This window comes from Rhinolophus ferrumequinum, chromosome 9 (assembly GCF_004115265.2).
Source record: "Rhinolophus ferrumequinum isolate MPI-CBG mRhiFer1 chromosome 9, mRhiFer1_v1.p, whole genome shotgun sequence".
Classification (NCBI taxonomy): domain Eukaryota; kingdom Metazoa; phylum Chordata; class Mammalia; order Chiroptera; family Rhinolophidae; genus Rhinolophus; species Rhinolophus ferrumequinum.
Genome location: NC_046292.1, coordinates 70,691,641 through 70,715,609, shown reverse-complemented (window position 1 = coordinate 70,715,609; position 23,969 = coordinate 70,691,641). Strand labels below are relative to the sequence as shown.

The window sequence follows — 23,969 nt, the reverse complement described above, 5'->3', positions numbered from 1 at the left end:
AGTTTGGAGAACTGGGTGCCAAAGCCAGATACCCTACCGTGAACTATCAGTGACGTGCCTATGTATGTTTATATAGGACCTGTCTCTCATGGAGCTAAGAGTCCTTATGCATATCGTGTATATTATCTACACTGTTCCGGGAAAGGAAAGCAGAGAAGAGACAGGCGTGGTAGGCGAAGACCAGCCCCGTTCTCTCAGTTACACAGCTTCCTTCTGTCACTCCCTGATATCTAAGCTTACACACTGGAGCCAACGTGTTTTATTTCTCTTACTGGTTTTCTTTCTGGACCAGGAGGAAATGTCATAAACTATCATTTCTAGACTGCAAAAACTCAGAAGCAAAATACAGGACTCTGAGTCATACAAAGTTCGGCTGTGCTACTAGGAAACTCCTGTAGATATTAGTCGGCATCTGGCTGTGGACCCCGCCTGCCTGGGCACAAAGGCTGGTCTGCCGCTTCCCTGGGCTTCTCTGGGTGAGCTCCTTGCCGGCTCTGGGCCTCACTTTCTTTATCTGGGAATTCGAGCTTGTGAGGGTTCAATGATTTACAATATGCAAAGTGCTTAGAACAGTGTCGACACATAATAAGTGCTAGGTAAGTGTCACTAATCATACTGATTGTTGTTTTCTGGAGGGCGGTAGAATGGAAGACGGAGGGAAGGAGGAAAACCTTTTATCTAATATGGTTAGGTATTCTTTACATAGTAATAAGACTGGACTTGAGATCCCTTCAAATATTAAAGGGGTACCCTTGTCTTCTCTTTCTCTGGGGAGTTGGGGTTGGCTGCTCAACTGATAAACAGGGAGTTAATGTCATGAACAGAGCCTGGGTATATTTGTCAACACAGGAAACCCCTGCCATGGTGCTGGGAGGAAGACCTCCAGGTCGGCTCTCAGAGACCCGGATTTAAAATATAATTATTTTTTTAAAGATAAGAAATGAAAGAAAGACTGAGAAAGTCTCTAAGTTAACAACACAGGCCTAACAGAGCCACTCTTCTGACTGCCCCCTTGAAAGCAGAGCCCCCTAAGCTTTCTCACCTCTGGGCAAAGGCAGCAGGCCCAGAAATGTCTAAACGTGGGGGTGGGGTGGGCTCAACCTGAGAAGTGGCCTGATGCCCTGCCCCCACCCCTTCAGTGGCTCCTGCACCTTTCCTGACGTCTGGCCTGCTGGTTGGCTGGCGGGCAACCGCCTGGGCAAGGGTTGAGCTTTCCGCCAGGTTGCATTCCAGGTGTGCGTTCTGGCCGGTGGAGTCTGACCACTCCTGGTGATCACTGCTTCAATATCGTTTTGCAGAAGCCGTTGCCTTTTGGAATTTGCCCGCTGCCCCACCTTATCTCTGGGGGGGTTGCTGGAATTCCTCTGTTGTTGGGAGTTTAGGGTTTTTTATTGTTGTTTTGTGAGGTTTTTTTTTCCCTTTGGTGCTTGCAAAGGTAGGAAAGAACTTTGCGATTTCTGTAACATAAGCTTGTGGGAGGGCCGATTAAAGTTCATTACAACTTGGCTGGTGCAGTGCTTTCTCTTGTAGCAGAAGAGAGATTCTTGTGTTTGTTGGTGCTAATTAGAGAAATTCCCAGCCTGAACTGGCAAGGGACAGAGGAATGCTAGCTAATTGTGTTGAAGGTTACGTTCCACCTTTCCCGGTGTGGCTGTGCTCTGTGCCTCCCAGCTGCCTCTCCTGGGAAACGACAGGTGACCACGCTCCTCCCTTTCCCAATTCAGCAGGAGTGAGGCTGGCTGTGGGGTCCCCCATGCACCCAGGAGGATGGGTAGGACAGCCTCCCCAGGCAATCATGTGGATTATTTCCGGCACCCGAGATTTGCACTGAAATGGAAACTGTCCCCCAGCTTCTTCCCAACTGTGACAGTGTTATGTCATTTAAGGTGGAATCACACAGTTTGCCATGGTGGAATCGCATCTTAGTTAAACAAGTCATTTCTCCTGGGTCTGTAAGTAATTTTGGGCTCTGTTAAAAGTACACATTCCAGTTCATCAGATTTTCCCGAGAGTATTATGAAACCTTTACCCTGCTCTGCTCAATGGGATGGAAAGGCTCAGAGGAGGCGTCCTAGGACCTAACTGGATTGGCCATAGGGACGTGGGGATGGCGCCCACGGCACCAACGCGTATTAATCGCCCCCATCAGTAATTTTGTCCTTTAGCAGACATTCCTGGACTGTTAGGGTATGCTGTAGCACTCTCGTTCTGAGCAATCTTTTTTTTAAAAGAAACTTTCCATGACGCTGCCTAAAGGTTTTATGATTTAATGACACATTTCTGCCCCACTTGTCTTTTGCTTCAGAAATAAAGAGAAGAGCGGCAGCCAGCCTGCCTGCCTGGATCACATGCAGGACAGAAGAGCCTTATCCCTGAAAGCCCACCAGTCGGAGAGCTACCTGCCGATTGGTAGGTCGTTGGGAGTTTTGGGGGAGGGGGGTGACTGTGTGACCCTGATTTCCTTCAGGCTGTTTTTCCTGCTCCATCTGCTCACATAACTTGGGAACGACATAAGACTATGCGTGCAGGTTTGTGGGACTGTATCCAGATGTGAATCACTGAGCTGGGTACTTTATGGACGGAGTTTTTAAGCCTCATAACAAGCTTTCAAGGTGGGCATGATTATTCTTTTTGAGGTTGAGAAAACTGAGGCACAGAGGTTAAGTGACTTGTCCAGAGTTGTTTGTCAGGTAAGCGGCTAAGCCACCGTTTGAACTCAGGTTTTCTGATTCCAAGCCCATTTGCTAACTGGCTGGTGGTCTTCGTGACAAATGAGCCCACCTCTGTAGTCCACTCCCAGGGCACAGGGTGAGCGGCTCCTGCTGGAGCAGCTGTCCAGAGAGCCCCTCTGTCTCTCCACTATCACAGCCAGAAGAATGAGAAGGGGTGGGACGTGGGGAAACCAAGTAAACAATAATTATGTTAGTAGCCGTGGGATTGTTTTTCATTAATTTTATAACTGACCTCCCTAGAGGCCACAGGGTGCTTTTCCTAATGCCCCTTAAAATACTTCTATGTGGGTTATCTCAACGTCTTTCTCTCCCTTCCCAGTGTGTCTCTAGCTCTCCCTTAAAGCTGGCTGGGATCCACCCCGGCTTGTAGAGTGACTCAGGGCCCTTTATACTATGTGGCTAAAGATTTCTGTTTCTTAGGGCAAGATGAGATTACTCACTGCCCTCCAGACTTAATGTATTTACCTGTTCTGACTGTCCTAACCTTCTGTGACCGTAAAATGACATTGCAGTCCGGCTGTTGGCAGTCACTGGGATTTAAATTCCCCCAGAACTGTGGGGTGGGGCCAACTTAGCCCTCAAAATGGTCTAAACTGCTCTAGACTGAGGCATGAGGTGGTCATACTGAGTCATTTTTTGAGGGTGAAAATCGAAACCCTGAATGGAGGGCTGGGGTGCTGTCACCGTAGTTTTGTTTGTTTTGTGTTCTCCACACAGCGGAGCTTTTTCTCACCCTCTCTTATCCTCCGTAGGCTGTAAGCTGCCGCCTCAACCCCCCGGTGTGGACACAGGCCCCGGCCCAAACTCTCCCGTTTTCAGGACGGGCAGCGAACCCACCCTGAGCCCAGCAGTGGTTCGGAGGGTGTCCTCGGACGCTAGGGCAGGGGAAGCGCTGAGGGGCTCAGACAGCCAGCTGTGCCCGAAGCCCCCCCCCAAGCCCTGCAAGGCCCCCCTCCTCAAGGCTCCCTCCTCTCCACCCACCTGGCCCAACTCAGAGGCCAACTACTGTGAACTGAACCCAGCCTTTGCCACAGGCTGTGACAGGGGAGCAAGGCCGCCCTTCTGTGCCCAGGACAGCTATGTGGAGCTGCTGAAAGCCAAGCAGAACGGGACGCCGGGTCCCCGGAACTCTGGCACCAACTACTTGATTCTCGATGAAGATGACAAGGCAAAGCCTTGGGAGCCGCTGGCAGCGGTGCAGATGGACAAGGGGCAGGAGGAGGGTGAGTTTGTGATGCCCCTCCTGGAGACTGCCTCCTCCTTCAGGCCCAACGACTTTGAGTCGAAGCTTCTTCCTCCTGAGAACAAGCCCCTGGAGACAGCAATGCTGAAGCGTGCGAAGGAGCTGTTCACCAGCAACGACCCCAGAGTCATTGCCCAGCACATGCTGAGTATGGACTGCAAGGTAAGTGCCTGTGGGCAGCGTTTAGTTCTGGCTTTCGGAAGTTTGGAAGGGGCGGGGCGGGGGGGGGGAATCTGTCTGCACCTCACTCCATCTGACTCTGTAGTGCTTTGCTCATAGCAAAAGTCCGAAGAGAAACCCGAGTGTGGGGATTTATTTAATGGGTGGGACCACAGGCTGGGGCAACCTTTGCCCAGGCAGGAAGCGTGCAAAATTCACCTTGGACAGGAATGGCAGGCTGCCTGCAAGGGCCATGCCTCCTCCCCCACCCCTGCCTGTGTCTGGAGCTGCTACTACAGAATTCTTCTCCCAGCTGGGGCTGATTTACAAATTCTCCCCTGGCCTCAACTCTGTCAGAACTGGTAAAGTCAAGTACCAACGAAAGTAGATTATAGGTGAAAATGGAGTTTTTGGAGGAGCAGAGCCTTGGTTATTTTGATTTCGTTATACATACACACACACACACACACACACACACTCAAATATTTTATTGTTACTGAAATGGTCTTTAGGATAAACACTTTTAAAATCACCTCAATTTTTTTTAACAAGTAATACTCAATTTAGAAAAATTATAAAATATAATTGATTTTTAAATTACAATTATAAAATGTAATTTAGAAAAATTATAAAATACAGATTAAGAGGAAAGAAAAAAATTTTAAATCACACAAAATCCAGTTTCCTGGTGATCACCAGTGCTAACACTTACTCTGCAAATAGAAACATGTAAATAATTGCGTGCAGATCTGTTTGTTTACCACAGAAATGGCACCATCTATACATACTATTCCAAACCCTGAGTTTTTCATCAAATAACATAACTGTCTTTCCATGTGACTAAATGAATATGTGTTTATATCATCATAATTTTTAATAGGAAACATTTCTTTTAGTTATGGGTGGCTTTTGTTCATAGGTGGCCCCTAGGCAACCTCATTCTTCAGAGAGATAGTTCTAGAAAGCAGGTGTCTCAGGCTGGAGTGAGCTCAGCTCGCTCCTCAGTAAAGAGACAGATCCCTGCATTTGAATGACAGGTAAGGCCTTTGTGAGACATAAAGCCCTTTTTCATTTGTAGCTCATTGAAATCAGTTAGCTTCAAAGGTCAGGGCTGATTTAGGAACTAGGTTTTCCTAAATAAATTTCCTGGGTCATGAATCATGGTAGATTTCAAAATCTAGTCTCTGAGCATCCCCAGGGAGTTCCCCAGTTGATTGAGGGCTCACCTGGGGGGCACGGGCCCTCTCTAAAAGCCTTGAGGGACATTAGGCAGCTAGTTGTTAGCTTTTCTGGGGAGAAAGAAAAAGCTTCCTGAAAACAGGACTGAGGAATCCCTCAGTTGCCCTCATTGCCAGGCCCAGGAGGTGGTCCGTAGGCGTGTGTGTGTGTGTGTGTGTGTGTGTGTGTGTGTGTGTGTGTATTTTGGGGTGGAGTGGGGGGGAGGGGTTGCCCCACAGGCCCTGAGAACAGAGCCGGGAACCGGGCTGCTCCAGAACAGGGCTGTTCACGTGACTGGCTGAGTGTCCTTGGGCAATGCTCACAAAGGGTCAGATAATTTGCCCTGTTAAATTCTTACTTGAACGCAAGGTAAACCTGTTTGGGCAGTGAGAGGATTTAGGATTCCTGTTCTAGTAAGTAACTCGTACTGGGCCCTGGATCTGAGAGCAGAACCACACCAACAGGCCGGGAGCCTGGCATGAACCTGTCTGAGTTCTCCATAGAGGAATCTCCTTGTGGAAACGTGAGGCTGCGTTCACAGGACAGCCTAATTCCTGAGAGCAAATGAATCCTTCTACCTTGTGGCCCCAGCCAGGGCTTGGTAGTAGTGCAGGAGGTGAGGTGACTGAGCACTCTTTGTAGGAAGGTCTGGAACCTTCCTACCACCGTGGCAGCTGTGAAACTAGCACCCGAGTCTGTTCTCAACAGAAGGAACATACAGCCTGCACTCTTTTCCGTTGCTTCTCTCTGCATTTTGTCTTCCTGATGGGGCCCCACTCCCCTGTCTGCCTTCAGGCACCCCTGGAAGAGGGCTAGATGGAGGCCCCAAGGCAAAGACTGGAACTGGAACCTGCCAGCCACCAAGGGCAGGGCTGTTTAGTCTTCCTTCTTCCCTCCTGAGTCCACCCCCATTTCCTTATCCTCTCCTGGAACCACTGACTTCAGGGCTTTGCCAACAAAGCAGGTACAAGCAGTGACTCTGAGAGGGAAATAAAACAAGGGCTGCTGTTACCCACTCTGAATGCGGCAGCGGCCAGACGGGGCCACCCTGAATCTGAGAACAGGCACTGGACAGCATCTGGGGCCCGAGTACTGGCTCCCACCCCGTGCACAGAGCTCAGGGCTGATGCCCAGAGAGGCCATCAGTGCAGTGGGTGGTGCTGAGCCCCTCCAGGCTGCCTGCCCAGCAGTGTCCAGCTCCACGACTCGGACTGGGGTTGGCGTGGGCTTCTACTGAGACCCTCCCCACCTCATGGGCACTGTCTCAGTCTCACTTACAAGAGATGCAGCACTCTCCCACCCAGTGTCTTCACAGTGGCTAGAAGTAAGGGCCAGTAGTTAAGAGCTTGGTCTCGGGGGATGAACTGCCTGAGTCTAACCCCACCTCTCCTGGCCTCTCCGATAAAGGAGGAGAATAATACCAGCTCCCCTTCATGCCATGCCTGGCCCTAGGTGAGGCTAAATGTTTGTTAGTGTTAGGTGTTCGGCCTTGATTGAGCACCTGCTCTTGGCCAGGCATCGTGGGGAGGTGGGGAGGAACAGCGTACAGGTGGGAAACGCTCCGCAGGGGAAGATATAGGAGCTGTGGGGCCTCTGAAGCATGGTCTTGCACATGGGGCAGCTAAGTGATCAGGGTGGGGATGTCTGAGATGAGTGTTGAGGCTGAATAGGAGGTAGCCATTTGAAGAACGCAAAAAGCATCTTCCAGGCAGCAGACGACACATATGCGTAGACTCAGATGTCAAAAACCATGGAGGGGAGGGGTTGGCTTATGGAAGATTTACTCCGTGGGGGCTGTGAAGGTGGAGTGGGGGAGGGCCTGGCAGGTCTTCCGTGTGTTTAAGTCTCTACTTCTGGGCTGGTGCCAGGTTGCTGCCTTCAGAGCACTTAGCAGTTCAGGGAGGGAGACAGGCCCGTAAGGACAGAGTGCAGATCAGAAGCCTTTGCCGAGGACAACAGAGAGCCAGGTGATCTCACTGCAGTTTAGAAGGTCCCTTGGCAGCTAGAGGAGGGAGGGCCAGGGCCCCCGTCAAGGCTCCCCCCTGGGTCATTGCAGCAGCTCCGGAAACTGGGGGAGGAGGAGCAGGCAGAGTTCAGAGATCCTGCAGAGCTAGGATAGCTAAGATTAGAAGAGCAGAGGGAAGCTGGAATGCCTCATCACGGAGCACTGGCGTCGCCTTGCACTGCGGGCCCAGCTCATAGTAAATGCTCTAGAAATGCTCGTCTCTCCTCTGTGTCTGTGAGCTGCACAGCCCTGCACGTTCCCCAGGCCTTGCAGTGTGAGCTCAGGGCCACCTTGTCCCGTAGCTCAGATGTGGCATTTTCCGGTAAAAGCCCAGGAAAGTGACCAGGGATTGAATATTTAAACTGAAGGAAACAGACTGGAGGCTTCTCTCTCAGAGCAGGGATCACTCTGGATGCTAGTGCTTCCAGAGCAAAACGGAATCCATGACAAGCCTTTGAGTCTGGTTACACAGAGTGTGTGTGGATTAGACGACGTCCCACAAGTGTGCTGGGTTTGGAGCCTCTGACAAGGCAGCTGTCTCAACAAGCAAAGTGTATGTGACCGCAGATGGCTGGGGTGCACACCTGGGCTGCCTTGCCATGGTGAGGGTATAAATCTCTTTCTAGAGATCGGGCCAGAATTGTTCCCCCTTGTACACAGCCAGTGATTCACAACTTGTATTTTCAAATAGCTTTTTGGAGTTTTAAGATCATTTGATCCTTTGCAAAATCCCAGAGAAAGATGAACTTAGCAGTTGTATTAGAGAACAGGAAACTGAGGCCCGGAGAACGCAGTATGAATTCTGCATCCTATTCTGGTTGTCTGCCCCGACAGCTGATTCCCACAGGCTCGTTTCCCCAGGGCTGACACAGGGCCTTTGTTCAACCACAGAAGTTAAGGGTCAGGGCTAATAATATCAGCTAAACTTCCAGATGTTTTGGGAGGGCCTATTATGAAGACATCTGGATATTCGTATGCCCCGGATAATTTAGTCCAGGACAACTCTACAGATGGAAGAGAGGAATTGTCTGTCCCGTGCCTGCCTGCCGTGTGTCCAGGCTTGGGGAGACCCGTTGTATCTGCTGTTTGTACTGAGTGCACCAGGGTACCGGGAGACGTCATTAACCTCGTTTTAGAGACACACTGACTCTACTGCAACATCTTGAGGTGACATGTAATCATTATAAATGGTCAACGAATACCCTGTCAACTCATACCCGATAAACTGTGATTATACGCTAGAATTGAGATGGGCAAAACTGGTTGGGACAAACAAACAAAGATGTTCTTTAAGGAAAACCCCTTAAGGGTACAAGAGGGTGTGTTTGAGGCCTTGGGTTTCAAATTGCTATACACGTTTCTAATCGTTTCCAGACGTATGGTGCATTTACTGAGCCCTGGAGAGGCATAAGTAGCAATAATAGCAGCCAGCCCCACCGTTAAGTGAGAACATGACGCAAAGCACACATCAGAGCAATGCTTGGATGCAGTTCTGCTTTTCCACTGCAGGGGGTCAGCCCTGCTGTCTGCAGCAGAATGTCCCAGCAGGATCCAGCCTGTTAGACAAAAGTTCGAGGAACTGCACCATTCCCTGGCTGGGCAGAGACACCAAATCTGCAGATTCTGCAGACCAATTTAGCTGCTTTCCACCTAGGTTTTATATTCTAGCATATGTATTAAAATCCTCCAGATAGCATACAAAAACTATTTTTGGATGCTGCTGCTCAAAAAGAACTTCAACAGGTAAAGTTCATCCACACTGTCTCAGTTCAGTGTATTTCCTTCCACATGCTAAATTCGTGTTTGCAGCAAGCCCACTTCCAGATCCAATGTATTTCAACTTGTGTCCTTGACAGGTTGCTAGGATACTTGAAGTCTCTGAAGAGATGAAGAAGAACATGGGCGTGAGCTCAGGGCTGGAACTCATTACCTTGCCTTATGGCCACCAGCTGCGCCTGGACATAATTGAAAGGTGAGTAGTGCTGTCCTTTGCATTTCCAGCCCTTTCAACTCCTCCCAGGCTATCAGATCAGCAGGATTCAGAGCAGAGAGAGGCACAGCACCAGCTGCCCCAGAGCCATCTCCCTCAAGTGTGTGGGCCCCAGGCCAACTTTCCCCAGAAGACTTAGCCAGAGAATTCCTGGAGATGCACAAAGAGACAGCACAGAGGCAGTCAGGGAACAAAAACTGATCCAGGACATGGGTGGAGGAGAGAACAGATAATTGGCCCCTGTGTGAGCAGAAGTCACCACTCCTGCCAGCCTGGGGCGGAGCCGGGGGGTGCAGGCAGGCAGAACTCTCGGTCGGCCATCTTGCCATCTTGCCACCGAGAGTCCCACCTCATTGAGCTATGCCTTCTTTGTCTCTTTTGGAGTTCAAGATTGCTTTAGGAATTAAGTGGGAACTTGTGGGAAAGGTTGTAAAGAACCAAGTCCGAATGTTTTCTTTGAGGGGTGGACAAATAGGGGATCAGAGGTCAGAGAATGATGGCACTTGCCTTGTCTGTCCATTAAAACCCACACGCATGAATGTTAGATGTTTAGAAATTAGAACGACAGAAGTAGCTAGATTTGAATTCTCTTATCTAGCTAGAAGCGCTAGATTTGAAAAGAAGCGCTAGATTTGATTCTCTTATTACCATAGAAGTTGGCCTTTGTGACACATACAAAAAAGACAGTTGATTTGGGCAAGACTATCTTGTTAAATTTTCTCTTTTTCCAACCAATTTCCCCGTTACCATGACACACATGTGGGTTTTCATGGACAGCCTGGGCCCTAGCTTTTCATGAGAAGAGGGCAGTGATGCTTCAAAGGCCAGGCGTTCCGAATGCTGTCATTTCCTGCCCATGGCTTTCCACGACCTTCTAGCACCAGACAGTACAACTTTCTGTGGTTGTGGAAATGTTCTGATTACAGTCGCCACGAGCCACACATAGCTGTGGAGAGATGAAATGTTTTACTTTGCTGTTTATTAAATGTGGATAGCCACAGGTGGGCAGTGGCCAGTGCAGTCCTAGGATGCCGGCCCCTAGAGAGTAAGCATTGTCTGTCAAGTAGCCTGCAAGATTGACACTGCTGCTTTCAAGGTTACCTGGCTATAAAGTAGATAAAACAGCTCCAATGTCACTGTGGCTTTGGCTTCACAGTCACAGATGCATCCCATATAAAATGCCAGAATGCCTGATGGAAGACTTCTGAGGGTCAGGAGATGAGGAAATGGTCTGTACTGCCTTTGTTCCGGCATCCTTGTTGTTTAATGCCTTTGGGCCGTTATAGGTCCGTCTTCAGAATTGGCCTATTTTTCCTGATCAGGCTTCTCTGGATTCTAGCCTCCTCTCCAGGTGTCATCTTCCCGTCCTAAGCCCCAGGGGCCTGGCTTCTCAGTTCCACTGACTTCCACTCTGTTGTTGCCTTACTCATTTCTCATGTGATACATTTCAGCCTGAAAACTCCCCAAGTTCCAGTTCTTATTTTATCAGTGTCATTAGGTGTGTTGGACATACGACCCAAGCTGAGGGCGTCTCTCTAGGCTGGTTTCTGACTTTCGCTCTTATTTACATCCATTTCCTCTTTCTCCTGTTTGCCACTTGCTTGGGGTCTCACTCCTTGTGTTGCTTCCTGTCCAGGACTGACTGTGGGTCTACCTGCTAGAGCCTGGGCAGCACTTTTGTCATTACAATGCATTTAAATAAAGGCCTTAAATAAATATACCTTAAATAAAGGTATAGTGGTCGTGAAGAGCCAAACGACACCATCTTCCTGTGTTTAAGAATCAAATACAAAACCACCCTTTACTTTTCAATGTACCACCTCACCCATTCCAGGCCTACACTGAGCTGTCCTTCATGTAACATTTATTGCCTCCTGCTGCCAACCATTGGAGCTTCTGCTACACACGTGCCAGGCTGAGGTCTTTCCCACGGTGGTGTACACAGGAGGTTTTAGGCAAATGTTGGCTGAATGAATGGATAGGATTACCTAATTAACCACTGATATAATGCCAGGTTTTAAAGAAGGAGAAAATGTGTTTTTTATTAAGGGCCATTGAATCATAGGGAAAAAACTCTGATTAAAAAAAAGATTGAATACAACATGGGAAGTTAGTTTACTATTAGCTAAAGAAACATCTAAAATGTTCAGCTCAACCTTAACCCTTAGCAAATGGGCAACCAAACTCTTCAATAAACAGGTGATAAAAATAGACTTTCAGTCTATGTTAGGGTCCACTAATTAAGAAAGGCAAGAAATCAGGAAAAGAAGATAAATAAAGGAAAAGGCAAAGAGACAAACAAGTACAATGGACCAAGATACAGAGGGAAAGATATGCACGTAGAGACAATTGTAGTAACAACTACTATTTGCTAGGTGCCTGCCAGTGCCCACCAGTTTAATTATTTTTATACCCACACACAGTTTCTATTCCTCACAACTACCCTTGTTCCCATTTTACAGATGAAGAAGTCGAGGAGAGCAGTCAGGTAAACAGCCTAAGATTACACTGCGTGTAAGCAGCATACGTGCATATATGTACAAACACACTCAGACAGCAGAGCTCATTACTTACTTAACAAACATTAGAGTGTGAACAAAACAGGAGGCACACACTAAACCTGACAAGCTCAGGGAGGCCCGCATGGCGGGCCTTACAAACCCAGAGACCAAAGTAACCACACAGGGTGGTCTGCACGTAAAAATTCCTAACTAAAAGCGGGTCATGGTGGGTAGTCACCCCCTGGGCCTGTAGCTTCCTCGACAAGGTCCGTCATTACCTTTGAAATTGTCTATTGTCTTGGTGCATCTAAGATAACATACCTTTGAAATGTCAGAGTTAATTTTCTTTTCCAGACCCCTCAAAGGCACAACCGCCGGCACCAGAGCACGAGACCACGTTGTTGTCTTGTTGCCCACGTACCCTCTCTATGTGCTGTAAAGGTTAACTGTCCTGTACCCACCAATGTATGAGAAGTATGTGTCTCTCCATTTTGCTTTTTATCCAATCTCGGAGATTTCCCGACTTTGCCTTCTCCCACCTCCCTAATCTACCACCAATGGAGTTCATGTAACCCTCCTTACGTGTCGTCCTTTGATTCTAACGTATGAAAAAGCTCCAAAACTGCCATTCTCTAGAGCATTTTCTCAATCCATTGAGATTTTGTTTCCCAGCAATGGTCATCACTTGGCTCAAATAAACTCTTATAAGACTTTTTCTCAGGCTGGACGTTCTTTCGCTGACAAGAGTAACTAGTAATGCTAGGTACTAGATGAATCGTGCCACCCTTTGCTCACGGAGAGTGAAACCAACATGTGGGCACAGACAGAAGCATAGCCATGGAGTAATATCCTTTGCTGTGAACTTCAGGACACGGTGGCCCCAGAGTTTCAAAGACATACATTTCAGTAACCACAGCTATGGATTGCGGCTTCACCTCCAGCGTTTCTACCGCAGCCTAGACGAACTGTAATTGAGGCCATTCTGGCCCAGTGCTGTCAACTTCCAGTCCTGATTTTCAGAGGGAAGGAAGGAAAGGGATTGCAGCCTGGGCTGCCCGCCTGCCTCCGACGAAGGAGACTGCTCTGTGACCCCATGCATATCAGTCCCATTGTCATGTAGAGAAGAGATCACTCTGCTTCCTATTCTGGGTCTATTACGCTGACCCTGGGAGGTGAGAAAAGGGAGCATTGTTGGCAGATACACGATTTCCTTTTTGTTCGAGTCTGACCTTACAGGGACGTCCTGCCAGTGTGCTATTTAGTCTTTGTCCACGGCTCCATTCACGTTCTGGCCCCTTGACCCGAGCAGCAGACACTCCATTCTTAGCTCTTCATTCCTTCCTTTGTTCTGATACCTTTGTTGTCTTCCTGAATCGAGCACGTTCTCTCATTTTTCTGTCCCTTTCATTCCCCAGTGCAGAGGGCTCAGTGGAGATGGCCCCGGGCTTCCCGGAGGAAGGGATTCCCCAGTGTGTTGGGGAGACCTGGTATCTCCTTGGACCTCTTATGGTGGAAGGTTCAAGGAGCCACGCACTTCCCCTGAGGTGGGCCCTCTTCATGCCCCCAGGTCCAGGGATGAGCAAGGCCCTGCCCTGTGCCATCTGTCCTATTTGACTCTGCATAGTGCTCTCCCTGAGGCCCCTTCTGGGTTCTGCTGCATTCAGCCTGGTAGGGGTGGTCTCTCTGTGGGAATCGGCAACCAAACTGTCTGAGTACCAGCACATCTCAGGGCAAGAGCAGCAAGTGGGGCAAAGCCAGTCCTTTTCCTGGCCAGTTTGGTTCCATTTCCTCCTAGTCCTGTTGGCCCTGGGCCTGACCACTGATCTCTTCCCTGTCAGACACAGCACGATGGCCATCGGCATCGCAGTGGACATTCTGGGCTGCACAGGCACTTTGGAGGACCGAGCAGCCACCCTCAATAGGATCATCCAGGTGGCAGTGGAACTGAAAGACGCCATGGGGGACCTCTATTCATTCTCGGCCATCATGAAAGCCCTGGAAATGCCACAGGTAGGTTTCCACTTGCTTTGTGCGGCCCTGTGGGACTGTGTGCACTTCCTATTCTGCAAAGTGGTCTGCACGTCCGTGCTTAGCAAATCACAGGTGTAGTCGGTCTCGAAAGGTAAACTGAATCTTAGTAAAAGCTACTTCGATTGGGGGCAAGCACGATTAGTGTCCTAAGTATCTTGGCTCTGTTTTTAAAAATAGTGGAAAATTCCTCATAGCCCGCACTTTCTCTTTGATGTACAATAAGAAGAGTCATTCTCAAGAACAGTGTTCCCGAAGAATAAATTAGGATGATATGTATGTTGTATGCAAGACCGCTTCCACCTGAGTCACCGGGCATGCAGGCAGTTTGGGGTAATGGCTGGGAAACCGAGCCATAGGGGAGCCTATATCTGAGAATCCCTGGAGTGGTTTATCTCAAAAAATGTTCCTCAGGGCACCTAAAACAAGCTCTCCGATTAAAAAATTCAGATTCCGACTCTGGGTGGTGAACACACAATTAATTTATAGATGATGTGATACAGAATTGTACACCTGAAATCTATGTAATTTTACTAACAATTGTCACCCCAATAAATTAAAAAAAAATTCAGATTCCTGGACCATCTGCCATATACCCCCCAAATGAGAATTTCTGAAATCGGGCACCTTGAATATATCTGCTTTGACAGGCTGTTTTTAGGATGAGTGTCAAAACTGAAAACGTGTATTTGAAATCAGATGGACCTCATAGTGGAAAGTGGTCCTGTTGTCTTGATTGCGTGGATTCAGCTTTCCCATTTCTGTTCTGCTGAGCTATAGGTGCTTGGAGGACTTTCATTTACAATCCTTGCATGCCCAATCTGCCACCGGCAACACCAAAACCGCTCATCACTTAGCTTGGCTGTTTCATAGCCACAGATTGTCTCGGAAATCCTGTGGTGCTCCCTGAAAACCCAGCGTTGCCACTGGGGAAGACAGCTACAGTCACATGTCCTGCAAGTCAGGGCATGTTAGCAACCTAATATCCTTGCATTAAAGCGAGGTCCCCTTAAAAACACGAAGCTGAACAACTTAGTTCTTTCACCCGGAGAATTTGGGGTGTCAATTCCAATTATGATATAACATCCTAAGAGTTTTCAAAATTCTTTAGATGCACTGGAATTTAGTATGGTAGATATTTGAAATAAGCAAATTCAGCCATGTTTTCATGATATACTGACTTGTATAATGTCAGGGGTTATAATTTTTCATTCAGGTGTTTTTGATTTGCATCAGATTTATTTCTTATCTAAAACTACCTATAATTTTGAAGGCTGAGCCAACAAGCGAAGCTGTGTGGACAGCCCTCCAGCCCAGAGTTTCCTCTGAGAGCAGTAAAGGGGATGTTTTATATTAGGTGGTTGCCTGCCGTCCATGACGTCACACTTGGCGGTTAGGGACTCCGGCAGTTAACATGCCTTTGTAGGCGGCTCCGTCCCCTCCAGCAGCATCAGACTGTTACCTTCTGGAGCACCTCTGCAGTGAGGGACATAGTTCTAAGGGTATTCAGAGCCCTGGGTGAGGCAGCGCACTGCTTGGGGAGGGAAGCGGCAGAGCCAGGGAAAAACCCAGGGGAGTCACGTCCTTTTTGTGTGTCACCATCCAAACCTGCTCCTATACTACAGCCACATGTGCTTCTCAGCTTCTCATAGGAAGAGAGAGCACCCAGGAAATGGGCCTAGCCAGAGGCCAGGGCTTCGTTCAGAAAGGCGGATGCTTCAGGGAGGGGGAAGAACAGAAGGGGAATGTGAGAAGGGCGGGCAGCACGGTGGGTGGCCAGAGGAAGAGCTGCCCACATCCTTTCCTTACCAGCAAATCAGCGGCTGCTGACCCCTCTCACCTTTCATTTGGAATACACAGGGAGCTCTTAGAGACCAATGAAATGAATCTCAGGTCTGCCATTTACCAGCTGTGAAACCTTGAGCAAGTTATCTAATCGCTCCTGTTTTTTGATCTGTAAAGTGAGGCCAAAGTACCTGCTTTTTTGGGCATTGTGAGGATCAAATGAAATTTCTCAAATACCTGACTCAGAGTTGGCTCTCCTTCCCTAAACGTTAGTGCCCTTCCTCCCGTCCTGGTTTCACGCAGAAAACTTCAGACACGTTGGCTTGCTGATCTGATGGTGTGAGTGGGGGACCATTTGTCTTAGGCCAGTAAGAGTCAGTGTTGGTGTTGACTAAATCATTCCGAAAGAAGCGTAAAGGAATGAGGAGTGGCATCGTATGGCCGAGGCAGTACGATGTCTCAGACATTACTACTTATGAGGAACATTAAAATGCGGTACCTTATTCCTGCATCCTCTCATCAATATGACCTCTGTGGAGGCAGCTGGCAACTCCTCTCAAAATTTAAAATACATGTACTCTTTTAATAGTTCCACTTCCGGAAATTTGTCCTCCAAATGTTTTCACACAGATACACGTTTGCGAAATCTTTACAAGGTAATTTTGTTACAGAAAAATATGTTTAACCCTCTTATCTGTAGGAGACGGGTTAAACTACAGTTTATCCATAAAGTGGAACATGATGCAGAAGTTTAACAAAATAAGGCTGTTCTATGTTATTTTATGTGTTACTTACATGGAATGATTTCCATGCAAAGAACAGAAAAATATGTGTAGTAAAACATGCACTTATTTATTTTTAAGGAGTGTTGTGTGTGCGTGTGTCTGTCTGTACACACACACATACACACACACACAAAGTAACTGATGAGAGGAGTTGTTCCTGAGATGGGCCATTACAGCACCGCAGAGTAAGGTGGGGGTGGGGGATTAACTTTTCTCTGTACACTCCTTTCAACTGCTTTCACTTTTTTTTTTTTTTACCATGTGCATTTATCATCTATTCCAAAACATAAGTACAAAGGTAATTTTAAAAAGAGCCTTTTCCAAAACGATAACAACTTTCTTTCTTCAGATTACAAGGTTAGAAAAAACGTGGACTGCCCTGAGGCACCAGTACACCCAAACCGCCATCCTCTACGAAAAACAGCTGAAGCCATTCAGCAAAATCCTGCACGAAGGCCGAGGTGAGTGCAGGCTCAGTGAAGCTGGCCTGGGGCTGCCCTGCTGGTGTCTGTAAGGCCAACAGATTGTATCTGTTCTGGTTTGATCAAAGCATGTATGCAGAACGGCATATTACGAGGCCCTGAGTTATCTGCAGGATGGTTGACCGGTAAATGAAGGTTTTTATCAGAGGACAGCATTCCTTGTAGGAGGTCTGAAGTTGCTAAAAAAACAGACACGGGCTACCAGTCACCTCATTCTGTGCTTAGCCTTTCAAAACTATGCAACCAAGTAATATTAATTATAGTCACCATGCTGTATGTTACATCCCATGATTTATCCATTTTATAACTGGAAATTTGTACCTTTTGATCCCTTTCACCCATTTCACCCACCCCCCACCTCAGGCAACCACCAAGCTGTTCTCTGTCTGTATGAGCTCAGTTTTTGTTTGTTTTTCTGGATTCCACATATAAGTGAGAGCATATGTGACTGACTTATTTCACTTAGCATAGTGCCCTCAGCTTTTGTGGCTCCATACACATTTTAGGACTGTTGGTTTTTAAAGGTAGATGTTTTGGAGGCTTGTCTGTCAGACACAGGTCTAAGAACTTGAGGTGCCCAATGTGGGTTTCAAACTCTTTGTTCCTCAGGAAGAAGCTCCAGGTTTTGAGTTCCCTCTAGACTGTGGGTCGTTGCACCAGGCTTGGGGTTTATGGGGAGACTGTGTTCCAGCCTCTCATACCCGCTTCAGTGGGCCTTCTCTCATTGGCCCAATGCATAGGAGCTGCTCAGACAGCTTTTAGTTTTTCTCAGCGGAAGTTGTTCCATATTTAACTCCAGATTCAGTGTGCCCGTGGGAAGAGCTGAGCCTAGGATCCTCCTACATTGCCCATCTTGAGCTGGAACTCTCTATGCTTAACTTTGAAAACTAAGATGATATAGAAAACTTTACCCCTTGTTTTTCAGAGTCCACGTGTGTCCCCCCAAACAATATATCTGTGCCACTGCTGATGCCTCTTGTAACCTTAATGGAACGCCAGGCTGTCACTTATGAAGGAACTGACATGTGGGAAAAAAATGAAGAAAGTTGTGAGATTGTGATGAATCACTTGGCAACAGCCCGACTCATGGCACAGGCTGCAGACAGTTACCGGATGAATGCCGAGAGGATCCTGGAAGGTGAGAGCTGTTTTTTATTTGCTGCTGTCTATTCTGCGTAGTAACTGGACTGAAGGAATATAAGAGCATGGATGTTCTCAATTAGAAAAAGACCAAGCAGGAAACGTTAAGGCATGGGAATTCCATTTCCTATATGATTGATCATAACTTCCTCTTAATTCCTAAATGACTTAAGGATCCTGTTTCTCCCTTCCTTGTAGGTATCCTGTGGTGTCCTTGGTATAGAATAAACAGAGAGAAAGGGTCAAGAATCGGTCAGCTTGCCTACCATTAGTACCTCTAATAATTTCTATTAGAAAACATGATGGGCCAACATGAGTTCTATTTGACTTCATTGATCGGCATTCCTATTTTTCCCCAGTCACACTGGGACGTGAGCTCCCCTGCTCTGAGCATCCGAGGGTCTAACACAAGCAAAGGCACTGAGAGAACTTGGGGAAAAGACCAAACCACAAGTATTTTGATTTGGACAAGTGTAAAGTGTGTCTTAAGGAATGGCCAACTAGGCTGAAGAAGTAGGTAGACACAGGTGGGAGGGCCTTCCACGTAGGTTGTGGCTGAGGAAGTGCCAGTGAAGGGTTTTAAACATGGTTGGATTTATGTTTTAAACCTGGCATCTGCACGGAGGGAGGGTGGAGGGCTGACAGCTTGTAGGCAGAAAGGCCATTCAGGAAGCAAGGGCAAGAATGAGACCTTGAGCAAGGCAGTTACCAGGGATGACTATTTTTAATTCCTCACTATGCCATTTTTAATATTCTTCAAGGGCCCAGTGGGATCCGCAAGGTTAAGAACTGTATGGGGCAGGAGAGGCCAATTATGACATCCTAAAACAAAGCTGTTGTTTCAGAACCCGAATTTAGGACTAAACAATTTGCACTGTCTGCTGTAGATATATAAGCATCACATACCTCTTTCATTTTATTTTCCTAAAAGTTCTCCAAGGTTAGCAGTGAAGAACTCAAACAATAAAAGCACATAATTCAATTTACCAGATATCAGAGTGTCTGCTTCTACAAAGCCAACAAATACGTTACACTGGATGTTGCTCAAGCCTATGAGTGTGTAATAGGATGGGTTTTGGAAAAAACTGTTGTAAGCTGTTCTACAGCAAATCATTTTCAAGGTGTCTGATGGTATCTCTCAGCTGATCCTGCTACAGGTTCATATAGCAAGTTCCCACCTGCTAGAAGTGACTATGAACCCAGTAAGGGTAGAGTTTTGCTCACCATCGTATCCCCAGCACCCCGCCCAGGGTAGGCACTCAAAGCATATTAACTGGATGAATAGAAATTGTCATCTGGTCACTGGTTGGTTATCTGTCAAAGATATTCTGGCATCACATGGAAGGATGGACTGAAAGCCTTCTATTACCCTCTCCACCACCAAGATCCTATGATCTAGAAGGTGGAAATATATTTCATGACAGAGCAGGCTACTCCAGCAATAATCAAGGATGAGAACCATATGCCTCTATGACCCTTTGGCCAAAGGTTTCCTGCTCTGATAGAGTTGACTGAGCATCCTTGGCCTTAAGTAGAGCAGATGTTCTCTCTTATAGAAGAGAGGATTGAGAAATACGGCTATCAATTTTTTGACAAAACTGACGAGGCAATTCATTGGTTAAAGTACAGTCTTTCAGCAAATGATGCTGAACTACTGAGTATTATATGCAAAAAAACCTTGATCTTTACTTCGTACCATACACAATAATTAATCCAAAATGGATCACAAAGCCATAATATAAGAGTAAATAAAAGTACGTATAAAGCTCCTATAAGAAATCATAGACGTTTGTTGTGCCTGTGGATTAGGCAAAGATTTCTTAGGACAAAAAGCTTGAACCATAACAGAAAACACTGATAAATCAAAATTTAAAATTTTGCTCTTCAAGACACCGTTAAGAAAGTGAAAAGGCAAGCCAAAGACTAGAACATATTTGGCAAACATATATCTGATGAAGAACTTTTATCTAGAATATATAAAGGATTCTTAGAACTCAATGAGAAGACAAACAAGATTTGGACAAATGATCTGAATAGACACCACACCAATGAAGATATAGGAATGACAAGTAACTACATGGGAAGACGTTCAAAACATTAGTCATTAGGGAAATGGAAATTTAAGCCACAATGAGACACCCCACACACTATCTAGAATGACAATACTGAGTCAGCAGCATGTGGAGAAAATCTTCGTATGTTGCTGATGAGAATACAAAATGGTAGAGCCGTTTTAGAAAGAGTTTGACAGTTTCTTTAAAACTAAATGTATATTTATATGTCCCAGTAATTCCACTCCTAGAGAAATGAAAACGCATGTCCACACGAAACTTATACACAAATGTCCACATTATTCATAATAGCCAGAAACCGGAAACAATCCAAATGCCCACCAGTTGGTGAATAAATAAAATGTGGTATGGCCGTATAACTGAATGCTACTCAGCAATAAAAAGGAATTAATTATTGATAACATGCAACAATATGGAATAAGCTGAAATACATCATACTAAGCCAGATGCAAAAAGTCCATATTATATCATTTTATTTATATCAAGTTTCTAGAAAAGGGAAAACAATAGCAACAGAAAGCAGATTAGTAGTTGGCTGGGGTCTGGGGTAAGAGCAGGGATTGACTGCAAAGTGGTACTAGGGAGCTTTCTAGGGGATAGAAGTGTAGCTATAAATTTACTGTTATAAACCAAACTGTGAAGCTAAAATGGGTGAATCATGGTATGTCAATCATCCATCAATAAAATTGTTAAAAAACAACAACAAGGTACTTTGAATACCCCTTACAGCACTACGACCCAGAGTGGCGTGTGCACACCAAGTTTATTCTATCATGTTTTAGTGAAGTTGTTTGTGATTCTTTCTCTGGAGGTGCTCAGGTCCTTGTGTGGGCCTCTGCCCTCCCTTATAGAGAGCAGGTCCTACACTTTTCTTTCGGATCATTGTTTAAAGTCCTGAGAGATGTTCATTTTGATCTTACTTGAAACAAGCAAGTTTTCAGTCTATTTTCAAAACTGTATTTTAGGCAGAACTAATAAAATAACTTTTTTGTTTTGTTTTATTTATATTAGGTTTTCAACCAGATGAAGAAATGAGTGAAATCTTCAAGACTGAATTTCAAATGCGATTGCTTTGGGGCAGCAAAGGTGCACAAGTCAATCAGACAGAGAGATACGAGAAATTCAACCAGATTTTAACTGCCCTGTCACGTAAACTGGAACCTCCTCCTGTAAAGCAGGCAGAGCTTTGATAAATCTCCAGAAAACTTAGGATGTTATTTCAAGGTTCCCCAATTTCTTCTTTGGGAAAGCTTATTTGATAAAGTAATAATGTGCAAACCTGACAATATACAAGATTTTAGTATCCACAGGATATTAAACATGTAAATTGTACAGAGCACACTTATTTATGAATTGTTTAAAATTACTACTGATTTTTAAATGAATGATAATTTATTATTAAGGTAACTATTGCTAATGTTGATCAGCAAATTTAAGAGAAGACCTAGCTATGCTGACTGGTGGCTTTCTATTACTGAGGTATTTGACCATTTTAGTTTTAATTCCATGTCAGAAATTGTAAATAGAAAAGTTTAAAAGCATGAAACATTTCAAAAGGTATCAGTTATATGATATTCTTCAACTAAATATTAAAAATGTAAATAGTCATATGAAAATATATCTTTTTGTGAAACAATTGTATCCAGTCTCTTTAATATTAAACCACCATAGAATAACAATTATACTTCTTTCCATCCTGGGGCACTCTCTCCCCTAGTCTTGATGCGATCCCAATTGCAACCCAAGGGGATTTTTCAAGCTAACTTGATAAACTTTTCCTAAATCTTACATAGCTAGGAATAGTCAAGATCATCCTAGGAAAGCAAGATGGGGAGAGGGGGAATCTGATCTCCCAGATAATAGAAATTCATTATTAAACTATGGTAATTAAGAAACTGTCATTAGAAGTTTGATATATGACAGAAGTAACATTGCCAATCAATAGGGGAAAGGATGACCTTTTAAACAAATAATTCTCGAACAACTGGTTAAGCAAATGAAAGGGGGAGAAATGGTTCCTTACCTCATCATACACCAAAATCTAGATGAATTAAGACCCTGCATGTGAAAGGCAAAAGCGTAACACTTTCAGAAGAAAATACAGAGTATCGTTTTTACTTTGAATGAAGGAAGAATTTCTTAAACTAGACAGAAAAAGCATTAAATATGAGACTGATCAATCTCCATGAAAATGAACTGATATTCATTAAACCATTATCATAGATAAATTGAAAGAACGGACGGATGACATTAGCAACGCACAAAGCTGACAAGAGAGGAGTGTGGTAGGCAAGGCGGCCTCCAAGATGGGCCCCGAAGTTCCCTGCCACCTGGTGGTAACACCCCGGGGTTCTCCCACATCACCAAGTGCATAGAGCAGCAGTAATGGCATGTCACATCTGAGAGGTTGTATGATATTGTATAAAAGATGGTTGTATAAAAGATGACAGCTTCCGTCTTAGTTTTTACTCTCTTGGATCACTCACTGGAGGAAGCAAGATGCCACGTCATGAGCACCCCCATGAAGAGGCACACATGGCAAGAAACAGGCCTGCCAACAATCACATGAATCATCTTGGAAGGGACTCTCCAGCCCCAGTAGAGCCTTGAGATGATTGCAATCTTGGCCAACATCTTGACTAAAACCTCCTGAGACACTCTGAGCCGGCTCCGTTACATTGCAAGAGATATGAATACAATAACATCCTCAGTACATAAAGAACTCTCACGAGTGACTATGGCAAGACAACCAACCAAAGAAAAAAATGGGCAAAAGCCATAAAGAGGCTTTTCAAAGAAGAGGAAACAAAAATGGTACATGTGAAAAGATGTTCAACTTCATTAATAATCAGGGAAAAGCAACTTAAGACCACAGTGAAATGCTATTTTACATCTATTGGATGGACAAAACCTGAAAAGTCTGACTCCTTAGTGTTGGCCAAGATATGGAGCATAAGAAACCCGCATCCACAACTCTTAGGTGTGTGAAAATGAGGGGAAAATGTGATACTACCTTTTTAAACTGAAGATAAATATAACCCACAACCTAGCAATTCCACTCCTAGGCACAGATCTTAGAGAAATGCTTGTGTCTGTAAACATGCACGTGGGTGAGCACTGTTTATAAAGCTGAGCCTTGAACAACATGGGGTTAGGAGACCAAGCTCCTCCCCACCACAGTCAAAAACCTGAGTATAACTTTTGACTCCCCACAAACTTAACTACTAAGCTGCTGTTGACCGGAAGCCTTACCAGTAACATAAAGAGTCAATTAACACATATTTTGTATGTTCTATGTATTATATACTGTACTATTATAATAAAATAAGCTAGAGAAGAAAATGTTATTATGAAAATCGTAAAATACATTTACAGTACTGTACTGTATCGGTAACTGTTAAGTTTACGTCATGTTTACAAGATGAATCATCTGTCAGTGCCGACCAATAGTCTTATACGATACAAAACACTGTAGATGTGATACATATTACTAATTCTAGACCTGAAAAATAAAAACAATGTAAAAAAGAAATTCATATTTATTTAGATATAATGATCCATGCATTAATAAAGCAGCAGCAATATGCTTGTTTTATGGTAGCCTAGTGTAATCAATATTATTGCATCACAGTAAACTAGCCTATACACTAATGAATAAATCATTATAAAATTTTTATAGTATACAGTATTACAGTCAATTCATAATATGGTATTGGAAACATTACTTTTTAAAAAACCACTTACCTGTTATGATAGGCTGATATGCAGTATCTCCAATTACAAGTCACACTGTCCTGTAATTCTTTACAAGCAAACTCATGAAACAGTA

General features: G+C 45.4%; 1 protein-coding gene across 7 annotated transcripts in view; it reads left to right on the top strand.

The window, feature by feature from the left end:
- BCAR3 (BCAR3 adaptor protein, NSP family member) overlaps positions 1-23,647 on the top strand; it is a 102,724-nt gene extending 79,077 nt beyond the window's left edge. Inside the window, exons 1-8 of one of the 7 annotated variants that reach the window (XM_033115274.1) lie at positions 328-476; positions 2,306-2,409; positions 3,485-4,137; positions 9,214-9,329; positions 13,687-13,858; positions 16,796-16,907; positions 17,854-18,066; positions 21,152-23,647. In XM_033115274.1, coding sequence (XP_032971165.1) covers positions 2,349-2,409; positions 3,485-4,137; positions 9,214-9,329; positions 13,687-13,858; positions 16,796-16,907; positions 17,854-18,066; positions 21,152-21,330 — 1,506 coding nt within the window. In that variant the 5' untranslated portion in view covers positions 328-476; positions 2,306-2,348 and the 3' untranslated portion in view covers positions 21,331-23,647. Of the gene's footprint in view, positions 1-327; positions 477-571; positions 597-1,253; positions 1,436-1,568; positions 1,695-2,164; positions 2,188-2,305; positions 2,410-3,484; positions 4,138-9,213; positions 9,330-13,686; positions 13,859-16,795; positions 16,908-17,853; positions 18,067-21,151 lie in introns of those variants that run through there. The other 6 variants (XM_033115272.1, XM_033115273.1, XM_033115271.1 and 3 more) reach the window with 6 other exon arrangements.
- The last annotated feature ends 322 nt before the right edge of the window (positions 23,648-23,969 follow it).